The following is a 17,496-nucleotide window of genomic DNA, read 5'->3' as shown; positions in this document are numbered from 1 at the left end:
TTGCAATAGAGAACGCCGTCTTCTTGAAGCTGTGATTCCGCGTCATGGGCGCCTTCATTCAGCCACAGCGGATCTAATTTGGGTAGGAACTGAATAGTGTGACGGGAAAAAACTCACTGCTTCGTTGTTGATAACAGTCTCACAATGAGCTGAATGACGTATTTCTCAAATTGAGTCTGATTCTGTATCCGCAATCACCGCGTCTCTTGCGTAACGGCCTCGGTTCCCTCGGTCCTAGAGGAACATGCAAAGATCCGAACGGCTGATGACGCGCTCACTCGAATTCTCTCGCATTATTGCTAACTTCGAGGGTCTGAAATGAAAGTTAAATCAGCAGTACTGTAGGCTCGAGCTACTCAACGAAGAGTTCTTTTTAACCATAAATTCTCAATGTACTTGCTTTTCAATGTAGCCTTCTTACCATTGATATGTAACACAAGTGTAATTGGAACATGGATATTAGTGAGTTTCTCCGAATACGACTCTCTGAGCCCTTAGAGATCAAACGGACCAGGGTGCGCCCTCGTTCGCTAAGCGCCGCCACGTTGCCGTTGGCTGCCGTTGCATTAAGTAGGCATGTTTTCGCTGATGCTCCACAACTGAAAGTTATTGATGGATTTTTCTACTATATGCAAATGAAATGAGGACTATTTTTGCTACATTTTGGGTCATCACGGCTTATACAATGGTGTACTCTGCACAAGATTCCGTCGGTATACTGTTTAAAACGTAAAGTCATTACACGTATACTGGGCACCAAATATGCCGATCGGGTCTAAGTGACCTTTCGATTGTCATCGTGATATATTTAATCATTTCTGCTTAGGGTCACAACAATAAAACTACTACGCCTTTGTTTTCCATAGCTGTCTGTGTTTCAAGTTTTACGTTTGGTATCGCCGTTAGACACTTCATCAGATGACTGGTTCCCGGGATAAAACGAAGTGTTTCTATGCTCGGGTTCTGACCTAGCCTTCAGCTTGTACCTCCGATCAGCAGGCAAACACGCTACCCATCACGAAAACATGTCTGCCGCTAATTTACTTAGCGAAGTTCGACGTGGCATTCATATTGAGTATTGCATCTTTTTTGTATACTGTATAGGTCACTGTGAGAGGCATAACTCTCGGACGAATACTCACAACGATTTCTCACTGCCGTGCGACGACGATCAATCCCTTCAGAATCCCAGTAGGCAGCGATGGCCATGAATAGCACACCGAAGACGACAACTGAGCGAAGCGTCGTTTTTGGTGTGTTATTAATGGTGTGGAGTTTTCAATGAAGTTCGACTACCACAAAAATCGATATATATGAACACTAGTACATGAGAGAGCGATTTATGATGCAACAAAGTTACATATATGTTGAAGTGAATCCAAATTGCCTAGAAGTTCTTCACTAGGACCTTTGATATATATTTCATTGAGGATAACTTACGAATTGTATTCAGGAAATGCTAATAATGCACTCCAGGAACTATGCGCTAACTTCGTCACACTCATGTGTGACAACATGAGGACAGTCAGGCTGAAAGCTATGCATCGGTTCCACATTTACTAGATTCGCTGTCGCAGACTATCGCTATTTGTGGAAAACTCGTTAAGCGTTTCCAAATATATATTATTTGAAGGCTTTTCGTTCCTCCTGCTAGTCCAACTCTACCTATTGGTGCACCTATGTACTGAAGTTGGCGGACAAGGACAGACTCGATGAGGCAAATGTGGCCGTTGTTGGTCCTGTAACGCGTTGCCGATTACCGTTATGCGTCTCTCAGGGCGGTGATTTCAGCATTAATGTTAAGATAAGTCGCACCTTCGAAGCACGCATGCACCTGGGTTATGCAAATATTCACTTCTATCGAATTAACTGGAAGTGTCCCAGCTGTATGCTTAATGAACTAACTTAGTACATTCTATGTGGTGTAAGTCCTGCGTGAAACGCTGCAGTTAAATCTATTGTCAATTTTATTAAACTTTCCTTTTGATTTGACGAAATATTCGGCGAATTTGTTGTAACAGTAGACGTTGTCAACAATTGTTTGTTATGGCACTGCTCGTAAGTTCCAAATTGTTACACCGAACTAACACAAACTTATCTTCATGTATTTTAACCTGAATAAAAGTTTCAAATTTAAACAACCGGTGCGTTGATCGGTCCTAGCGATCGTTAGTTTCCTTTGACTTCGTAGCTTTATTTCGGTAGTAACTTTATTTCAGGCAACATAAAGGCTGTTTTTGTGTAAGCTCGTCTGCGACACTTGATTCTTTGATAATTTCTGGTACTCTCTTTTTAAAATTTGATCATTACTCGGTTCGATTTTCATCATCTCATGATTAATTGTTTTCTATTTGTGATGTCAGCGCTTAACTTGAAATGAATAACATACAATCACCATAGTCAACTGTCATACTATGACCGCATAGCTAGAAAAACCTTAAAAACAAAACACAAACGCTGCCCTTGAATCAGAACATCGAGAGACTAAGCATCGTCGTAACTGTAATTAAAATAGTATCAGACAACCCCAAAAAAATTCAATCACAGCAAATGTGGCCCTTGTTCAAGATCACTTACTGTCAAGCGAGATTTTATATTTAACGCAATAATAGTAAGTTAAAATATAACCTGAAAAATAAGGTTTTATGCGCCCAAGGTGTTTAATATGCAGCCCGATTGGGTATTAAGGATTCTGGGTGGGCATATCGGCCGGACGTTACAATGGAGCTAAGCCTAAGCCTAAGCCCGTACAGCATCAACGTGGTTTATATAAGTTTGCTCTCGTATTTATTGCTACTTCGCTGTACCCTTCTGCATTATTCTACCGATAACTGCTTGCCATTCAAATGACCCAGATATATAACTGTTAGTTTTTATGCTTTGTGAAGTTTCCCGTCATTTCGACCCATTGAGGACGACGTTCCTTTGGTTTGGGTCGAGACACGTAGGGACTCGTCATCTCCGTCTTGATTCTTACGGGACGCGTTATATATAACTGTGCAAATAAAATGGTTGGTAAGGCTGCTATGGAGTCGAATCGCGTTTGCTGGTATCACGCTATGAACTCTGCCGAGAGTAGCTCCAACTGGGGTTGCAGATTGCGAGAATCAGAGATGGCCTTTGATGCATATGATTTGCGTTGTTAATCTAAACGTGTAGCTACACGCTGTGTATTGTGCACTCGTTTCATTTTATGATATATAGTTAATCGCACTAAGGGAGTTTTCCCTAATAATAATAACTAACTATTATAAATTAGTTTATAGAACATTGTTTTTAATCGAAACCATACGTATTGTGTTATACTATTGAGCAGCAAGAAACAGAGTGCTCTGTGTGATCTTCTCATAAGATCGCAGTTCCCGCGCAGAACAACTATTGTCAATAAACCGTATATGGATAATGAATCATTTAGCATCTTCAAACTGCTACTTCAGGCACGAATTTCGGGCTAAACGGGTGACCGCTAGATGCCGTTGGTCCAGCGATTACCTTATTGAAGTCTTTTTTTTTTTTTCTTATAAGCTTTTAATAGAGTCGCTGCTGTATCACTTGTATACGTAAAACAATGTAAAAACATTTATATAGGGCCAAACAGTGAGAATATAGGGAACCTTAATGGGGATGTAACGAGACCTGAACTACGGAGGTGAATGGCGTGAAGTGAAGCCTTGTCTGATGAATCATTTTACTGATCATCTAACTGATATCAAGCGCTGTAATAGTAGTAAAATAGAGATATCTGCTGCCCCGCATTACGGTCCGAATTGTAGCCAACCTGTAGAGTTAAATAGATTGTGTCAATGATTTAGCGTACGGTACTTACATTGGGAGTTTTTTTTTATGCTGAGATTACAAGACTGTGTCTAAATAAAAACAAACATTATTATATATTTTCAGAGTGTCATTTCTGACAGTCAGGCACCATGGTTACAATTTAAATTCGAGTCCTGAATTGAAACGAAAAGCTGCTTCCATACTTTATCCAGAGCTTGTTTTGGGACGTCGCTGTTGTTAAAGTCGTGTTTATGCATGTGGCTTCTCATACTGTACGGAACACATTGTTACGTTATTCTTATTTGTTCCTTCTTTTCTACGATTTCGTGACTTACTCTTTTAGAACTATTGTTTATTAGTTTCTTTCCTTAATATGACACTTGACGCTTTTACAGGATCCGGTCCTTGTGCAGGCCAATCCATGCACTGCCTGTCATAAGAAAGTTTTCCTTCTTGAGCGGTTAATCGTTGGGAGCAGACTCTATCACCGATCATGCTTTAGATGCTGCAGGTGTCAGGTGAGAAACGGCTACGTCTGTCGACACCGTCAACAAGCCAGCTTTCTCTATCGTTTTCTATAATAAATATGTCGTCGTTAGCTCTACTTTTACTGAATGTTATTTTCTATAGATTTGGTTGCTTCGTTATGAATTCTATTTGCTTTGTTGACAGGCGATCCTGAGTCCGGGTGCTTATGGATTAGCGGATGACGTCCTCGATGAAGGCAAGAGTACGCTTGGAGAGCGATACGAATGTACCGTTTGCCCACACGATGAAGGGCCAGAGTTTACAAAGGTGTCTCATAGTTGCTATCTGTACTAGCACTAGTCAGTTGTGTTTGTGGAATCGCTACTTTGACCCCGATAGGGGATTTAAAGGCGTTTTTTTGTACCTGAAGCCTTGTCAGTTGGCTGAAGTAAATTGAATTGCAATTAACGAACTGATCAAAGAACATATATGTAATAATGTATAAGACCCATGTACGAGCTCAAATCTTGGAAAAGGTACGTTTCACAGCCTGAAGATGCTGCAGAATATTGCATGTAAATATTTATTAATATGGATGCGTTGATGGTGCCATAACGCTGTATAATGGAAGATGTATAAACGATCATCAACGGCACAGACGTCTTTGTCTTGTTTAATCTGTTAGCGCGGCTAGCTTACATATAGGTGTATTTTCTCGAACACAATTTTTGTTTCATTGTGATTTAATTGCAGTGAAGAATTTCAGCTATTACGGCCCACACATACTTAACTTTATCACAGAACGCCTGCCCTCTTCAGCTACCATACCACCATATTGCATTTTTGAGAAGCCGGACTTTAATAACGATATATTTACAGAAGCTCCCTAATCTCATTGAAAAAGCCATCACATGTACTCATTTCAAATAGCCCAATTCAACTACCGTAATTTTCAGCGGCTAAGCATTATCTATATAAAGTATCAAACGAAACCACACATCATGAAAGCATATATAATAAGCAATAAGTCAAAGATCATAGGAGGCTCAGAATAAGCTACGAATAGTTTCTGATTATCTACGCTACTTCGGTCTGATGGTATCGTCAGTAGTTGTCGGATACTATAACAATTATCTGAGCAGTATTTTGACATTGTTGAAAGCTGAAGCTCTACAATACACCTCCATCTGTTCACTCTCTGTGCCATTTTTTCAGCTTTATTTATATATTCTTCAAGAAATCCATATAAGTATTGGTTGTAGACCGTCATAATATCGGCTCAACGCTATCATCTGAGCTGACAGATATTTCCCCACGGGATGTATATCCATTAGCGACAAAGGGTCTCGTATATAAATGTTTTATGTACTGTATAAATTGTATCACTGTAGATAAGTCAGGTCACCAGGTAAAATAACGTAACTAGGCTCGTTGAACTCGTGGTAAATACAACGATAAATGCTGACGGTTTCTCAAACGCCGTACTGAGTACTAGGCCTCTGCTAGAAATGAAATTTAGCTAGCGTGCTAGTGTTTTCTTAGTTGTATATAGTACGGTTAAATGCTAAATGGCAAACAAGCTATATTTTCGTGAAAAGTATCCCGAGGTTACTTTTTTGGCTCTTTCCAGCTTATGCTCAAGAGTGAACTGGATGTTACGCGTCGGAGGCTCGAGTCGTTCGAATCTGGTTGTGCGTCGTCGTCGTCATCGTCGTCGTCATCGGAGGACGACGCTTCTTTGGATTCCTCACAACGAGTATCGTCAATGAAAACTAGTCGTGAGCTCGTTAAGACGCCAACGGTACTTGCGGCACATTCTTCCTCAGGAAGCGAGCCTGAACTCCGTCGAATTAGCGACAACCAATGCAAGGAACATGTAGAGGTAGGTTTGTTAAATACTAATATGGGTTATGTTTACACAAACTATATAGCTCTATGGTTCTTCCCGGTAAAACGAGAAACTTCCGGGTATGCTCTTAGACTTAATCATATATGGCATACTAAACGAAATAATTTGAAACTTATGCCACAATTTTACACGTGAGCCCTGTTAATATGTCAGCTGATATATGATTCGTCATCAATATATGATTTCCCTTTATGGGATGTTCGAAAATTAGCGACGTCCACCGCTACCAAGGTCACCAAAGCCTACAGTCACCGATCAGGTTCTGACATCTTCGGAAGCGCTGCAAACCTCGGAAACCAAAGCTGCGTCTGTACCGGCCAGGCGTAGAGTTGGCGTTTACCAAGGTAAAATTAATGTTAAAAAACCGAGTATTGCACCCAAGCCAATCGCATTAGTTACTGGATTTCGGAAGGATTCACAACAAAGCAATCAAAGAAATAGCGATATCCATAGCATTGAAAGGGAAAAAGAAAATACCAAATGTGAGTCGGATGAAGCGAGCCAACGACAGCTAGGAAGCGGTACACCTAAAAATTCCCGAACTCCGTCTCCGACCAAATCGCTGAAGGAAGCACCAATCTGTACCACACCGGACATTGCCAAGTTCCGTGAAAATCTTCGAAAGGTAAGCGCTGACTGTATTCGTGCCGAAGTGGGCATGTCGACTGGTAACATCAAGCCAGTAGATTGCCGCGACACGATAGCTTCTCATGGTTAACTGTATGTCGATTTGCTAAGCTAACAGGTGGCCTAGTGTCAGATCAGACTAGAATAGGAATAACCAGATTGTTACGCCAGAATACCTAAGAACCTCACTATAGTATAACCTATCGCTGACAGCTATAGTATTGAACAAGGCCAAATTAGATTAGCAAGTTTAACCGAGAAATCAACGGGATAGCTGGGATCATTCGGTTAAACTCGCGTCTTATCAGGCTAAAGTGGTGTTATTTATAGTAAAAGATGAACGACATTTTAAGAGTGTCTATCACATAGGAACTAAAAATATAGCTTCAATAATAACTAATAATAATCATCATTAATAACACTGCCAATGTACGATGTCTGCATACGTGTCTAGTATCTAACATCTTGTATCTATGGTGCAATTCTGAGACATGCATCCTTCTTCTAGTCTTAGGTAGTTCATTCGAATGCCGTCAGTCGAATACCCTGAAATAACTCTGATCTGAATTGTCCGCCGGTTTCTGTACGAAGACACCGACCGAAGCTGATCCACTTCCAGAAAGAAGGCTAAGCGTAGGGAGCAAACCAAGTGACAGAGTTTTCAGCGCTGTACCAGTTCCGGAATCATTAAACCAGACGGTGAAGGGCGTCCCACGTTCCAGTCTCGACGAACGTCTAAAGAAGCTCTCAATTAAAAATACATCAAAAAAGTTTCCGGCGAATCTTGGTGATGGCTTTCAGAGAACCAGCAGTTTAAGAATATCACAGAAGTCGACATTTGATAAAACATTGTCTACCAGTGATGGCGTATCTCGTCCAAGCGACATGCGATATAAGGGTGTATTTGACTCCCGGTTGGCCGGCGACGGTAGGTCGAAATCGCTTTCATCGTTGATGCAAACCTCATCATCGCTATCAGGGTGCGTCTATAATTGTGGGGTACAACAACATACCTTTATTATTATCAATATAATGAGATTCTGATTCCTTTTATGATCAGACGTATTGATATGCCTATTTAGGCGTTATATTCACTGCTTTACGAATACGCTCATCACTACTAAACCTTTAACATACATTCTTTTTTTATTTCTAGATGTTCGCAATTAATTTTACCAGACAAGCCGCGGCCTAGTCCTAGGAAGTTCGACAGCACAATGTCGGCCTCATCGTCGAATTTCACCACTGACGACACTAATTACAGAAGTCCATACGCTGGCCGACGATCCCCCAGTCCATATCTATTCATGAACGAGGCTCACCATACTAGCAATGAGAATAGTCAAAAAACACGACAACAGACGAGCCTTCAAGTGCCTACTACCAGTCCTATGCCAACACATCACCAAACGACTTCAATTGTTAAGGTACTTCAAATTAGTGCTTAAGTATGTTCGGCGTTGTGCCGTTTAAGTAATAACCTTTACGGGTTTATTGCCTTTAGTTTTCCTTTAGCTAACAAAATACTATAAACATTATTCGTTGTAATTCCTGGTCACATTAAATTCTATAGTACAAAATAAACGAATTAAGGTATCATTTGCAGGTGGAATCCACTACACCACAAGCGCGTTCCTCTTCGCCGGATGTTGTAACGGTTGATCAGACTAATTCAGCTCGATGTTCATCAAATTTAACTGAAGTAGAAAAGAGTCCTGGACCTCCAAAACCAAAAAGAGGAGTTATTCGCAAAACATCCCAAGATGATAGTCAGAAATCTCTGATAACGTTAAGGTTCGTCCTCGAGCTGTACACCCTGCTCTCTTTGGAACCCTATGGAAACTATATCCTGATAACACTGCAGCTGCTAAATAATCATATGTCGATAAAGCTACCGTTTTTTTTGCTTTGCAGTACTTCGCAAACGCCTATCGTTGGAGTCGAATATCCAGCATCTTTGAATCCGTTCGTTGACGAGGACCGTGAGGAAACGACCACACCCGAATGTGCAATAACTCCATCTGCGTCGGAAAAATCGAAAAGTGTTCCAGTAGTGCAAGTCAATAAAGAGAAATATCCACATGATTTAAACCCCTTCGGAGATGATGAAGATGACGTCGAGGATCGGCCTCTGTCAGTCAGCGGCTCCGGGGACCAGCAACGGGGCCAGTATAACAGCATTGGCAGCCGTGAAATTAGAACAAGTTTAACACCGGCTCAATCAGTTGGTCGCACCTATGATGAGTCATTAAATCCATTCGCCGATGGAAGCGATACGTCCTCTTTACGGCGGACACCTAAGAAGAAAGCACCTGCGCCACCAAAACCTTCACTCACCTCAATAGAATTGCGTTCATCCCGAGGTGATGCAATGTCCTCTGGTGTGCCCATTCCCACAAACGACACACCCTCCGCCATGCTTAAAGGGGCCCGCCCTGATGCTCAAACAAACGTGGCAGAGACTTCCTTAAGAAAAAGCTTAACTCCTTCGATGGTTCTTTCGTCAACTCCTAAAGGTAAGCATTGTTTAAGGTATATATATATATATATATATAATGAATAACCTACCTTGTACAAATGTAAATATATGCGTATAGTCAGTGACAGAGTTTCGGTGGCCTACGATGGCCGCAAACTAACAGAAAGTCGTGCAGACTAACAGAAAATTGGCATAACAACCGATGGAGACCACTCAGGTACCGCAGAATATACACACAAACGTATACACTCAGCGAGTTCAGCTTAAATTATTAATTTTGGAACTACATTTGGTAATTTGTTTGCAAGCCCATATTTCTCTCTCTATTTCAGCGGCTCCTCCGATGATGACTGAAGCTCGGCGCAAAAAGAGACCTGCACCATCGGTACCAGTGCCTATGCGGCGGGAGTTGCAAGCCGTCAGCTTAAAAGCCATTCAGGTAGAGTAAAAAGTAGGCTGTCAACGAACAGAATATAAATAGTGATCCAGTTACTTCAGTTAAGTGCATTGTATTCGTATCGATTCATTTGTGAGGTTCAATTTATAGGCGGAGATGCGTGAAATCGAAAAGAAACAGTTAGAGTTGGAGACGCGCGGAAAAGCTATCGAACTCAAATTGAGACAATTGTCGGTTACACCTCCGAGACAGGAGACTCTGAAGCGGTCAACCCCAATCCCAAGTGGTATACGTACTAAATATATAAGTATTTTTTTTATTTAAATTAGCTTCTTTTGAGTGCATTGTATTAAATTTTCGGAGAAGTCATTTTATTGGCTTCCTCTTTCTTTCTCGGCAATAAATGATAAGTGAACACATTATATATATACATAACTGCCCTCCGATACCTCTGTATTTCAAGCTACAAGTGTTCAGTTGACGAGTACCACTTACTCGAACAAGATGATTGTGTCTTGCAGAATCTGAGGGTACCAGCAGCAGTGGTCGAGCATCAGAAGATGGCCCGAGCGAACCAGAGAGGCTGGCGTCTAGTGAACGTGAAGAGGAACTGATGATACAGTTATTTAACCTAGTTCATGAGAAGAATGCTCTTTACAGGCGCCAGGCTGAACTTATGTATATGTTAGTACGCGGATATTTTATTACCTTTGAGAGGAACCCAATGTAGGACACATTTCAACATCAAAAATCATATATTTCTAGATTCTTACTGTAGTCGTTTGAACCGTACCAACTGCTTTCTGTAATGTATTTTCCATGTCGGTGCTTTAAAGATCTTGTTCGTTTGTACTTCGTTGTCTAACACTGCGTGCCTTATGTCTGACAGTCCTATACTATGTTATGTTATGTTATGCCTGAAATTTGTAGCAAGCGGTACCAGCGTTTGGAAGAGGAGCAGATCGAGCTCGAATACCAAATTCGACTGCTATTAAATAAGCCACGTAAGTAAAGATCTTCGCCATTGAAAACTTAACTTTCGACAGAATTAATATATCTGTTATTGAAAGATGTCTTTTGTACTTGACCAGGTTAACAACTAAATGACCAAAAAAAAAAAACAACAAAATGAATACTCACAGCCAAAGAGCTTTGAAAGAAGAGAATTATCGATCACTTTCATCCTTCAGAGGTAAGGTAGTCATTTATTAGTTAGTGGAATCATAATTTGGCTACATTTGTTTATTTCGCCTCGTCGCCGTATCTTATACGTACATACGTTATTCAACACGTTACATCCACTTGCTGGCTAGTAAAATATCTTCGCGCTAAGCCACTGATTGTAAGATCATCCAATTTTTTTATTCGCTGGTATTATGGAAGGGGTTTTTGGTCGTTTCATTCGTCAAGGAAGTACATCAAAATCTTTTTGTACATCTCAAGTGGCGATACCATGCACCGAGAATAGATATCCTCACATTTCACATTAGGATTCTGCCCATTGCTAGCGGCTTCACGGGTCATTTTTGAGGTAGCTCCTAATAAGCCATTTTCCTCAATTGAATATACACCTCTGAGTGCCATTCCTGCTAGGCCGAAGTCTAATACGTTTTCATGTGCTTCACAAACGCTACGGCTTAAACAGTCTTGTGATACCTCCCATGGCACGAGTGTTATTATGTCTTCGTAGATTTGAGTCATGTTGACAATCCTATCAATATGATCGAGTATCGTTGGATCAAAACGAAAGGCTTCATCCAAGTAACTCTGGCCATCAAAGTTTCGTCGATGCAGCTTTCCATGGGGTCCAAGAAAGACTGGATACATGAGACCGATGAACGAGATCCAGATGAGCGACCACAGAGTGATTTGCGAAACTGACAGACGAACCACACCATTTGATTCTTTTTGACCGGGCACAACAACCGTTAACATCGGTATAGAAACAGTGAACGATGAATTATAGTTTCGATCGATAAGAATATGCTGTTTCACGTGAACATCTTGTACTTCATCAATAACAATATCGTCTATTTGCTGTTTTTTTGAGGGATTATGCTTGAGCTTTCTAAGTTCCTGGCCAACGACGCACAAACCCTGATTCAGCAGGAGAGCAACAAGCACAGCTTTCGTATACATATTGGACTAACAACACGACATAGACCTTGTTCTGCCTCAAGCCTTAGATCACAGTAGTAGAGAAATGCACGGGTGCGTTAGCAGTTGTTGCTCGTTTCGATATTGCCAACGAAATGAGCTCTCTGCTCACCGTATAGGGCCTTTCTTCGTTACGACTGGCGGCCATAGGGCATATCTCTGCCTCTGATTGGTTGATAGATGGGCGTGCGCCCGTTAGATTAGAACCTGTGCGAGAAAGAACCTGAAACTGCTGTCCCACCTGCTGTGTGTGTACTGCCTAGATATTTCTCGGAAAATCTTCAAAATCGTTTTAGGTTTTGCAGGTGTATATTTTCACACTGTCCAACTCTGAACTAAAACTTAAAAACTGAATCGAAGAATATTATCTGGCTGCACGTTATATTAGTATCTAATAAAGACAGAGTCCCATAGAGGAAGGTCACTGTCTATCGGGCCTCTTATATGATTAACTCTTTCTTGAACTTAATAAGTATCGCTTATCCATCGAGTCATTTTTAGCCTATTTATTGTCATAAAGCTCTTTTTTGGCTTCTATTTTTATATACGTGGTCGAATCTAGTTTTGTGTCTTTTGCCTATCAAAAGATTCAGATCAATCCATATCCGGAAGTTTTGGAAGGCTGCAAGTTAATGCTCAGTGAACTGACACACCCTATCGATATTTAGATCTGTGCTACCAATTTTTCCCGATTATTAAATCGTATTGCTTTTTCAGTAGGATCAGTGATATTGTTTGTTATTTGTGCTCGTTTTTGGCCTCTATAAGTAAGTCAAAGCAGATTATCCGCCATGTACAAACTAGCAAATTGAAAATCCCGGTGGGGGTTGCTTATGGTGGGGTCGATTGAGGGGTTCAATTGTAACTCAGCGTTTAACTATGCTGAAGAGACCATGTTTGGTTTTCCAATTACATTTTATTCGCTGGCTTTACTCAGGACGTGTACGCATAGGGCAAAGATCCTCTAAAGCTGGCAACCAGTTAGCCTTATCTAGTAATGAGCAGGATTGAAGATTATATGTCGACTTGAAAATGTTCGCCATTTTGCTCCTTGTCTTATGCGTTGGACAGCTGCTATGTCACACATCTTTGTGAAGAATTACATTGCATTCTATCTAAAACAAGGAGCGATTTGAAGCATGATTCCACTTGTTGATTTTGTAGCAAGCCAAAGGACAAACGAGGACGATGAACGTGAGGCGTCTCTTATTCACAAATTGGTCGAAGTGGTTGAACTTCGAAATGAAGTTGTTGATGCACAAGAGATGGATCGAAGAAGGCTTGGAAGAGAGGATGAAGATGCCAGAAGCCATAGAGCGCTTCTAATGAACGACAGCGTTTCGCCCAGTAAGTGACATCTTATTAAGCTGAAAATACTACAATGTTAGAGCAATCGTATCAGCAGAGTGCGCTCGTCGCCTGTTTTCGGGGCAGACGTGCCTTTGTCATACTGTGCGAGTTGAAGCTTCGTAGCAGCTGCCGTGCGGACTTCGAAACGGTCCAATCTATCTAACGTATATAAGATTTTTCATAAATTTTGCTTGATAGTGTAGTTTCGATGAGCTACCAGCCGTTTTTCCTAATAGAATATGCTACGAAGAGAGATACGTTCATCGGTTCGTTTTAGGGCTGTCACGATTATATGATATGTACAGTAAGGAACAAGATTTACTTTAACTTCAGTTTACGTTTAAGAAATCTTTTTTAAGCATATAATCTATTTTACAACCCCTGATGTAGCTACATGTTCAAGCGGATGGCTGACTTATCAGTAGAGTTCTCATTTTCAATCCCTGATATCGGGCTTTTAGCAATTCCCTCAGTTAGTTTTTACCGTTTCGAAATCTCTCGTTATTTGCGATGATGTTTTCTTTCAGAGTCCAATCGAATTACGTTTGTGCCCAAAAAGAAGACGCAAGATAAAAGAGAAAAGAAACAGAAGGCCATAAGGGATTCAACAAACTCGACCAAAAATGACAAAAGCACAATTAAAAGGCTCTTTAAGGAGAAATACAAAACGCTCAAGCACGGAGCAGCTTCACTGAAGAAAACGTAGTAAGTCGTGCCCTTCACGCTAAAAAAGTTTTCACCCGTAGCAGCACGCGTAAATTGTCTTGTTTTGTTATAAGCAGGTGGATTCTTCAGGATAGGTAGACAAAATGCAGTGTGTGTTTTTTGTGATGACTTACTTTCGAAACTACTACACTGCTGGTAGTTAGTTGGAATCTGTTAGTGCGAAAGAGCAAAATGGCCTGCTCTGAAAAATTCAACAATAGGCCCCCGAAAATTTTCTTTCAGCATCGACGTTCACTTTAGGCATAAAGCCAACACTTGATGGGTTCTAACATCAGCTATCTAACTAACGTACATCAACTATATAATAAGCAGCCTTAATTATATGCGTGTTCTCTGTTATATGAACGCTTGTGGTGAGTTAGCAAACTGTTTTACATCTATTAGCTGAGCTAACTTGAAGTTCCGCTTTGGACCTGTTCGATTCATACATAATCATAATAAGGCTGCTTACTGGATTGCAAGTGTTGATACGTTTGTGGTCGTAGAAAATATGTGAATCGTACGCATTGGAGTCGAGGATCTTTAGCGCGTTAGCCTTTCGTTAGAGATCCTTTTTCGCAGTAGACCAACGGACAATGTTCTTCAGTTTCCCTACACTACCATGTTATAGACCTCGAACGTATCCTAAGCATGTACTCGCACCACAATCTATATGAACGCTCATCTACACCTATATTGCAATATACACACGCAGGGTTCTATGTTAAAATGTTTTCAACGTAATGGTCTCGTCCATTTTCCATAATTTGGTTGTCGGCAAGCATGCGCAACAAGCGTTTTCAAGGTCTTGCATCTCACATAGTTAGACTTTCTAATAGAATTATCCGTATCTTATTTGAAACAACTAGCTAATACGTGTACAAGTAAGTGCAAGAAGTATTTTAAAGAGGTTGTCAATAAAAAAAACACTGATAAAGTCTTTCAATTCTGTCTTTGTGTGTAGTTCACCCTTGCAGCCAGCTAGATGCTCGCGGTATTTTTTTAGATTTGTCATCTTCAATTGGTTAAACTGAGTTTTACTGGTTGCCCGAAGGACGACGTTGCAAAGAAGATTTGAACTATACAAAATAACTAAATATATATATATATGTATATATATATATATATATATATATATATATATATATATACATTATAACTGAGATTTTAGTAAGGTTTGCCTCAGTAAAAAAAATACGTTCGCTAAATGGTTCATCGATGTTGTCAGCATGCACATATATATATATATATATATATATATATGCACATAAAAAGGATGTACTTACATGTCGCACATAATGCAAACTACCTATGGGGCGAAACAATCTGTACTATAGGATTGATGCAGATATAAAACAAGCTTGGCGCGCAGAGTTTAAAGGCAGGCGTTGACCGTGCTGTGAGATATACTACGACTAATAACGTGTATATTAACGGATTTACATTCACAGATCATTACGACAATGATTTTTAAACATGTTTGTTAATAAGAGGCCCGAGCTGGTGTTTAAACTGAAGTGTCACTTCAATATAGTTGTTAATAAATAAATTACGTTCACACGAACTACAGTGTTTTCGTTTTTTGTAAAAGATTCAATGAGTTAATGTTTACTATTTTATTAATAACTCCACAAATCTTCAACGGCGGGACAACTATATAAGAAGATCCTCATACAATATGCCAATTGCTACCACCATCACAACTGACACGCCATCAGGTAACTTATATAAGCGATGCTATGTGGACTTTTTTCTCTACTTCGTTAGGTGCTTTTGCCGCAGACAGTAAACGTGTGTCAGCTTAGTTAGTTACCAATTCCAGAATATGGATTATACACATATCCTCTTTGATACTACCGTCAAGCATTGCTCTAAACGCTCTTATTCTGCTTGTAATTTTTAAGTTAGATCTCCCTGACAAACGCGAATTTTAGGCTAAGAAGATTGTAACAATTCTATGCGACTGGATAGGGCTGCACTTGGAAGGCCAGGAACAATCTCTAGCAAAGTTGAACAGCCATTAATTCACAAAGGTTCATCATCCTTACTGCAAACACTGGTAACTAGATAAACAGGATCCTATATATCCGGTCATACAATAGATAAACAGAGCTACCTGAATTGTTCTTGAACTTTGTGGTGAATTACGCAAAGATCACTTATAGTTCCTAACCTATACCATATGAAGGGAAAATGATCATAGTCGAATATGGTCATGTATGGAAAAGCTTACGTTTAATTTGACATATCCCAATGGGTTACAGTGGTTTTTGTGGAGCGTTTTTTGCTATGCGTCTAGCTCTAAGCTCTTTCGTGTGCAAAAATATATTTATCGTTCTCCTAATTGAAAGAGACCTATGGCCTAATCTTCGAGGTCCCAGTTGCCCCCTTTGAAGTCATCCCGCCGGATACATGCACCTGCCCTATTGTTTCTATATTTTCCAGTCATTTAGGCAGCGTCCGAATTCATCTTGGGAATAAATCTGTTTGTTTCTCTCTTCTTTTCGTTAATTGTTTTGTTCATCCCAAAACCGTTAATTTTTAGGTGTTTTTCGAGCTTCCAGAAGGAACAAATGTACAGGAAATTGGATTTGATGAATACGGAGCTAAAGCAAAATTTTAAAGGAAAAAATACGAACAAAGTCTTAAACTCCTTGACAGCAGTCTTTAGCAATGGTCACACTATTCAGAGTTAATTCCCCGATAGTCGAAGAAACAATAGGAACAATTTCACTTTTTAACATGCAACTTTTTTCAATCTTCTAACAATTTCGCTTTTTCTCTACATCATAGCCGCACACCCATATAGCATCATTGACAATGCAACCATGAGGCAAACATGACTCTTCTTTCGAGTGCGTCAAATTCTTCCTGACATAGTTGTTCTCAGATCTAAATTTTCTCGCAATTTTTTCGTCATCTTCTTTGTTATGAGCTTGTAATCTTTATATAACCTATTATTGCAGATTAGAATTAGTAATCTGCAATTTGGCATTTTGGCGGAGCAAAGGATGCTTCTGGTTTTTGGCGCCATGGTCGCGCAGTTTTTTTTCCCTGTCTTGCGTGCAAAAATCTTGATGCAATTGATGTGTGCGGTTTTTGTGTATTTCTTGTTGTTGTTCGTGATAACTCGAGTTGTGCGATCGACAACCATTGAGCAATTTAATTGTATAAGAGGCCACTTGTTTAGAATAGGACTTACTTCAAGGGCGTCAGTAACATGACGCTGTGACAGAGATATACAAATCCTGTCGCTTCATTTTTTTACAATTAATATCATAGTTGTCATCTCTTTGATTTCCTATTATTTGTTCAAATACATATTGTTTGGCCACTATTAGTTTTTCCGTTTGTTTTTCTACCGGTTCTATAACGTGCCGAGTGACGCTTTCGCCTTGCTGAAATTGAGGATGCCCGGCGTTGCTTCGAGGCGACTTCGCAGGATCCTGTTACTTTTCAGTCTGCTTCTTAGATATTCATCACCGCCAGTTCAGGCTAGTTAGCGAAAATCCTTACACAGGCCATGTGGCTGTTTCGTAAAAAATATGCATGAACGCTTCATTATCATAAAGCCTCTATTTGGCGTTCGTTGTTTATATAGAGCTTTATCTTTAAAAATAGGATAGG

General features: G+C 40.2%; 1 protein-coding gene across 26 annotated transcripts in view; it reads left to right on the top strand.

Annotated features, from left to right (window-relative positions):
* The window catches only part of LOC111243533 (uncharacterized), an 89,951-nt gene extending 74,518 nt beyond the window's left edge, over positions 1 to 15,433 (top strand). For all 26 annotated transcript variants that reach the window (XM_022789269.2, XM_022789262.2, XM_086977321.1 and 23 more), the window contains 14 exons: positions 4,173 to 4,295; positions 4,450 to 4,572; positions 5,876 to 6,127; positions 6,366 to 6,779; positions 7,373 to 7,761; positions 7,938 to 8,208; positions 8,388 to 8,575; positions 8,696 to 9,297; positions 9,593 to 9,699; positions 9,808 to 9,943; positions 10,179 to 10,341; positions 10,588 to 10,661; positions 12,979 to 13,161; positions 13,692 to 15,433. In XM_022789269.2, the coding sequence (XP_022645004.1) occupies positions 4,173 to 4,295; positions 4,450 to 4,572; positions 5,876 to 6,127; positions 6,366 to 6,779; positions 7,373 to 7,761; positions 7,938 to 8,208; positions 8,388 to 8,575; positions 8,696 to 9,297; positions 9,593 to 9,699; positions 9,808 to 9,943; positions 10,179 to 10,341; positions 10,588 to 10,661; positions 12,979 to 13,161; positions 13,692 to 13,870 (3,204 nt within the window). In that variant the 3' untranslated portion in view covers positions 13,871 to 15,433. The remainder of the gene's footprint in view (positions 1 to 4,172; positions 4,296 to 4,449; positions 4,573 to 5,875; positions 6,128 to 6,365; positions 6,780 to 7,372; positions 7,762 to 7,937; positions 8,209 to 8,387; positions 8,576 to 8,695; positions 9,298 to 9,592; positions 9,700 to 9,807; positions 9,944 to 10,178; positions 10,342 to 10,587; positions 10,662 to 12,978; positions 13,162 to 13,691) is intronic.
* The last annotated feature ends 2,063 nt before the right edge of the window (positions 15,434 to 17,496 follow it).

This window comes from Varroa destructor, unplaced genomic scaffold, assembly GCF_002443255.2.
Source record: "Varroa destructor unplaced genomic scaffold, Vdes_3.0 BEIS01000001.1, whole genome shotgun sequence".
Lineage (NCBI taxonomy): Eukaryota > Metazoa > Arthropoda > Arachnida > Mesostigmata > Varroidae > Varroa > Varroa destructor.
This window is presented reverse-complemented; position numbering and strand designations above follow the sequence as displayed.